Source organism: Rattus rattus, chromosome 2, assembly GCF_011064425.1.
Source record: "Rattus rattus isolate New Zealand chromosome 2, Rrattus_CSIRO_v1, whole genome shotgun sequence".
NCBI lineage: Eukaryota > Metazoa > Chordata > Mammalia > Rodentia > Muridae > Rattus > Rattus rattus.
Genome location: NC_046155.1, coordinates 152,446,682 through 152,453,082, shown reverse-complemented (window position 1 = coordinate 152,453,082; position 6,401 = coordinate 152,446,682). Strand labels below are relative to the sequence as shown.

The window sequence follows — 6,401 nt, the reverse complement described above, 5'->3', positions numbered from 1 at the left end:
TTGAGAGAAGTTTCTAATAAATACTAGCTGAGGAATTAAATAAATAAACACTGCTATTTATGGACTCTCTGGGGAAGAGGTTAATCAATCTTTGTTAAAAAAATAAATAGGCAGGTGTGGTGGCTCCTACCTTTAATTCCATTGGGAGACAAAGGCAGGCAGTTCTCTGAGTTCAAGGAGTCTGTCTACAATAGCAAGCTTCAAGACAGCCAGGACTACATAAAGAACCTGTCTCAAAACAGAAGCTCCCACATGAGAATAAAAGTAATTCTTTTATAGTATCCTAAACCTCAACTTTAGTGTCTTGTGACAACTTGGCATTTAGGCCCATAAGCCTCCCCACAACCCCTGCTGCTACCTGTAAAAGACTGTACAGGTAAGTAATGCTCCTTAGAACCCACGAGACCTTAGACACTGCAGTTGTCCCCCTCTGTAATGAAGATAAAGAGTCCCTACCTCAGCCAGTTATGTGAGGATTCTACAAAGTGCTCACTACACAAGAGCTGTGTTAGCTGTTGCGGTCATCTGCGTGTCACAACTGTCACCAACCATGCTGTCTCTCCCACATGGAATACCGCTACTGACCAATCACCAAGGCACGGCCAGGACTGATTCTTCTGGGGAGAATAAGGCTTGCTCAGAAGCAACAGACCAGCCGGCCTCTCTCCTATAAGACCAATGTTTTTTAGGAAAGTCTCATATTTTGGTCTCAAAATACACTGCATGGCTGTTATTCATTACCTATGGCCACAGGTAATACAGTTTTAAGATAGATTGGAGATCTTCTAGCCCAGGAAGCGGTTATAGACATTTTCAGAAAAGAAATCTCACTGGAAATTAAACCACATTATTTTTCATATATTAAAAATTCCAAGGGGTTGGGGATTTAGCTCAGAGGAAGAGCACTTGCCTAGCAAGCGCAAGGCCCTGGGTTCGATCCCCAGCTCCGGAAAAAAAGAAAAGAAAAAAAAAAAATTCCACTTAACCACTTACAATGCACACTAAAATCCTTCCTAATGTTTGGTAGCTGGTGAATTTGAAGAAGGAAGAGAAAACGCTTGGCCATTACTGTGACCTGCAGCAAAAGCAGCATTAGTCCATAACCAAGATTCTCTGAATGGACACCTGCCACAGATTTTGAGCCCATGCTGCCTTCAGCTTACCATACTCAGAAGAAATGTCCGACAGGAATCTTTACAGAACATCTCCAAAGTGCTAGATGTGCCTTAGGTGTAGGACATGGGATTTAGAGGGAAATAGAATGCAACTGAATGCTTGTCCCTGCTGCAGTTTTAAACGACAGTACAGGTCTATCAAAAATTCCACAAGAAATTAGATCTCTCTCCACTCTCTTAACTTCTCGAGGATTATAGATTATAAAGCTAACTAAGGAGCCATTTACTATAACGGCTGTTTTTAAGAATAAATAGTATGCTGTGGAAGTTCTCAAAACAATGTGTGTTGGCAAAATGAAGTGAGCTCCCTCTCCAGGTGACTGCACTTGGGAATCACAGTTTCAGCTGCTGCTGGAGACTGTGGATCGAGGATGCGCTGGTCTGGAGCGTCTCAGTCACTGCGTCTTCTGCTGCAGTTTTGAGGACTTCAGATACCCCACTGGTTCCCAGGATGCACGGCAAACTTAAAAAGACTTCATTATCTAAACCATAATATCCCTGAAATGAAAAAGTTGGGGTTATAATAAAGCTGAATTACTACAAAAAAATTAAATTTATGGGGCAGAGAGATGGCCGAGCAGTTCAGAGTGTGCTGCTCTTTCAGGACTGAGTCATTCCCAGACCCGTGTCAGGCGGCTCATAGCCGCCCATAACTCCAGCTTCGGGGACCCCACACTCTTTAGAGTCCATGGGCACCTGAACATACATGAACAATCCCTGCCACATACACAGTTAAATGTAATAAAGACAAAATTTAAAACATAGTAAAAAGAATTCTTTCTTGCTTTTCTACTTCTAGTACAAAGTGATACAAGTTAAATTTGTTTACAGATTTTCTAAACTCAAGTCATAACTCCAGGAAACATCTGCGATGGGAGGAACCTGGTCAAAGATACCCTCTTTGTCTGCAATAAGGTCAGCAGTCTGAAGGCTCATCCAGAGGTGGACAGTGGAGTCCTGTGGACAGACAGCACAGACTCTGGGGCGGCCACACACAGCACGTTATTTCACATTTTCTTTCCCTGCTGTATTCCCTTCCTGAGGTTCAAGAAAATCTGACCCAGTATTTATACCTCATTTTAGCTGTGTTTTAGGGGAAATTTATGCTCTGGTAAAAGGCAGAGAACTGCTTAGGAGACAGATGACAACCGGGATATAGATTCTATGAGCACCTTAGAGAAATCCTCCAAGGTTTCTGGAAGTGACAGGACAAGCTGATCAAGATTTCCCACAGCAACACAGCACTTAAACCAGCACTTAAATTCCTACGTCTTACACAAAAGTTGTTGGTGTTGACACACCAGTCCTACTTCCCTTATTGATACTTATTTGATATTGAAGATATCAAAGTCTAAAATACATAAATGAAGATCAGTTACCTTTGCTAAAGTTGATACAGAATGCACTTTCTTTTTATTGTTTATAATAGTATCCAGCAGGTCAGCCACGGACAGTCCAACAGACCAAGATCTCTGACCTTTTACCTTCAGCAGTCCCATGGCTCTAGATTACGAGAGGGGGGAGGGATATTCAGAAAAATTTAAAAGGCTTGCAGATAATATATTATTTAAGCTTTTCCTAAAATATGAGATCCACAGTTCACAGAGAAAACACAAATACAGCATAAAAAGATGCTCACCATTGTGACTATTTAACTATTAATTAAACAGTTTTAGCTGGGGGTGGTGGCTCATCATGCCTTTAATCCCAGCTCTTGGAAGGCAAAGGAAGAGGAATCTCTGAGTTCTAGGCTAGTCAGGACAACCTGTCTCACAACAAAAACAACTAAACAGAAAGCCATAATAAATATCAGTCCGTGCTATCAACATTCACAAGGATAAAAGGAACAGATAACCAGTTCTGGAGGCTGTATGAGGACACAAGGCTGCAACTGCTGCTCAGAGGATAAAGTAATGTGAGGAAAACCAGCAGGCCTCATCTAGAAACCCGTCTCACACGTGGGAGCAAGCTCATGCGTGCAAACATATTCACATGAGCACATCTGCTGTATTTAAGAAAAACTACACAGCTTTTATGAGAATAAGGCTGGGACTGAAGCCATGGCTCAGAGGCTAAAAGCCGGTGCTGCTTTGTCAGGAGAGCTGACACTGTCTTTCGCACCGTGCACACACATGTACACTTACATACAAATCACAGAGGAGAAGGGGCTATGTTCAGCCCATTTGCTCCTTCACCATCACCAACAATACTGTCCTCAAGTCCAGAGTGTTAGCAGAGAGTGGGTTTTTACATCTTTAGCTCTTGAGTTTAGAGCATGTCGGAGAGTAGAGGTGAGAGAATGTGACCCGATTACATAATACTTATGGTTGTGGCATTAGTAGGTTCCTCTGCTTTCTTTCCTTAGGGTGGTGCTAGAGACGAAATGCAGAGCCAATGGTGGCAGTGCTAAAAGACTAAACTCCCACATCTTACAACACCAAAGCTTCTGGTGCTGACACCATTGTGTCAGGAAGTGATCACGAATGCCAAAAGATACCAAGGAGCTGTCTCTGATGCATTAGGGTCTCTATTACAAGCTCGGGCTTGGGCTCTCCTCCACTCCAACCCTGACACAGCAGGATGGGAAGGGAAGGGGGAGAGCCTTGATCCCTCAGCAGGACAAGTTTTTATAGGAGAATAGGAGCAAGTAAGGGGTTCGGGGAGGGGGTGTCCTGTCTGGCAAGCATCTAATAGAATGACTACAGGCCGACAAGTGGGTGCTCTGAAGCGAGACTGTGTGTCTGGAAGTACATCCGAAACAGTCAGACTGATCTTTGATTAACTGTTGCTAGGAAGTAGCTGGGGAGTAACTCTGGCCAAGGACAAGCCAAGGGCTTCTTCCTGCTATGTGGATGCAGCTTGGGTTCTGCACAGGTCAAGATCACAGGCTTATTTTCTTTTTCTTTGAGATGGAGGCTGGTCCCAAGATAGAGTAAGTTTGACCTCTCAATACAGAGTCCTGTCTTTATACAATCAGAGTCTAAAATACAGGAATGTAAACACAGTGTCCTTTCCTGAGCTTGACACTGAAAGTGTTTTACAATAGTGTCCACTAGGAGAGATGGCTCAGCAGTCAGGGCACGGAAGACCCAGGTTTGGTTCCCAGCAGCCAGATGGCAGCTCACAAGCACCCATAAGTCCAGTTCCAAGGGATCTGACATTCTCATCTAGCCCCCACATGTGCAATACACATGTTATATGCATGCATAATACATACATAATACATATGAGAAAACCGTCATACATATAAAATAAAAGTAAGTCCTAAAAAAAGAAAGGCAAACTTACATGTACAACAACACAGAAAACTATTAAATTTTGTGATTAATCAAAGTGCAGGATGGTACAGACAGTGTAATCTGTTACAAATGAACAGTGTATGTGCATGTGGGGATGTGGATGTTAAATTGGCTGTTTCTAGAAGACGGGATTATCTCAGCTTTTTATTCTCGACAAACAGCTGTGGTGTCTGAAATTCAAGTAGGCATACTTTTTTGTTTAAAAAAAGAAAAAAGGTAGGGGCTGGAGAGATGGTTCAGCAGATAAGAGCCCTGACTGCTCTTCACAGGTCCTGAGTTCAATTCCCATGCTACATAAATACATAAATAATTCTTTTAAAAAGGTATGTAAATTAAAACCATTTAGATTTATTCCATTTGAAAGTTGTAAGGAGGGGCTGGAGAGATGGCTCAGTGGTTAGGAGCACTGACTGCTCTTCCAGAGGTCCTGAGTTCAATTCCCAGCAACTACATGGTGGCTCACAACCATCTGTAAAGAGATCTGATGCCCTCTTCTGGTGTGTCTGAGGACAGCTACAGTGTACTTATATATAATAAATGAATAAATCTTAAAAAAAAGAAAGAAAAGAAGTTGTAAGGAGCAAAATCCGGTGGTAAAACACATCCTTAGCACAGCCATAGCTGAGTTTAATCTCCAGCATCATCAAAACAACAACACAAGATCGAAAACCGACAGCAATGCTGGAGAACCTGGAGCGCAGTGTTTAACCTGATGAAACCCTCACACCCTCTTCTTTCCACCTGACATGTGTACTAAAACCCACAAGCCTGACGTTTAAACATGTATACTGCACTACCTCGCCAGACCTGAGAGAGCATCACCTGTGGTGGTGAAACAGCAAACGGTTCGAGAATAACCTGTGCGTGAGTCCCAGGTGCACAGCGCGCCTTCGAGGGCCTCCACGTAAAGTGCCTGTGCACTGCACGGCCCTTTGATGAGATATGGAAAACTTCCCTCTTAGACTGACTTCCAAACGTGTTCATGTGTGCTCAGTCTGGACCTATTTCCCACTAACTTGATGTTAGATGCAAAGCAGGCAAACCCCGTCTCAAATGAGCTGCTGCTCTTCCCTTCGAATGTCTAGATAAGCTTGCAAGCTCTCCTGGAAGTCCGGGACTGCGGGACTGCTCGACTGCTCCTTGTCCTTCCTGTTGGGTAGGCCTCTTTACAGGGGCCTGGCAAGAGGCTGCTGTGTGACAACCGCTCTGTCCGCTAGGAAGCACGTGAGTTTTAGTCGGAGAGTCTCAAGTCTGCACTTACCTGCTAGACAGCTGTGCCTGAGAGCTGGGGCTCATCTCTCCGTCTGGGCCACTCCATGAGCACACTAAAATTAAATAAAGACACAGTTACGCTTTGCCAGTGATTTTTCTTAAGACAAACCTGTGACCAATGGCTGGGAATGGTGGCTTAAGCTTTTAATCATAGCCATCAGGAGGCAGAGGCAGGAAGACAGAGCTCCTTGAGTTTGAGGCCATCGTGATCCACGTAACAAGTTCCACGACTGTTAAGGCGGCTACACGGTGAGACCCTGTCTAAGCAAAGAAAAGAAAAGAAAAAGAAGAGGAAGGAAGCAAGCAACAACTGGCCTTCTGTGGCCAAGGGACATGATCCTTTTAAGGTTTTTCAAACAGTCACTTTCCCATTGACGACACTGGATTTTCCGAGTTGAGACGAGAAAGCCTTTAAGCCTACATCTCCTAAAACTGTGATTCCAAAAGTCACTTTAGCCTCCTTACCTGTTCTCACTCATCAGCAACAGGTCCACACAAAGGTCAATTTACTGTTCATGTGGGAAGAACGGTTTCCTCAGAGGGCTGCGGATAACAGGCTTCCGGGTGGTCTGAGCACTTAACACCTACTCTGCTGGGACGCACACTGACTAATTTGAAGAATAACTTGGTGACCTATTTTGCAATGGAATTTCTA

General features: G+C 43.8%; 1 protein-coding gene across 1 annotated transcript in view; it reads right to left on the bottom strand.

Moving 5' to 3' along the window:
* Positions 1-1,147: 1,147 nt before the first annotated feature.
* The window catches only part of Uevld (UEV and lactate/malate dehyrogenase domains), a 29,207-nt gene continuing 23,953 nt past the window's right edge, over positions 1,148-6,401 (bottom strand). Inside the window, exons 10-12 of the mRNA XM_032893567.1 lie at positions 5,736-5,799; positions 2,555-2,678; positions 1,148-1,673 (exon numbers count right to left, since the gene is read on the bottom strand). Of these exons, the coding sequence (XP_032749458.1) occupies positions 1,509-1,673; positions 2,555-2,678; positions 5,736-5,799 (353 nt within the window). The 3' untranslated portion in view covers positions 1,148-1,508. The remainder of the gene's footprint in view (positions 1,674-2,554; positions 2,679-5,735; positions 5,800-6,401) is intronic.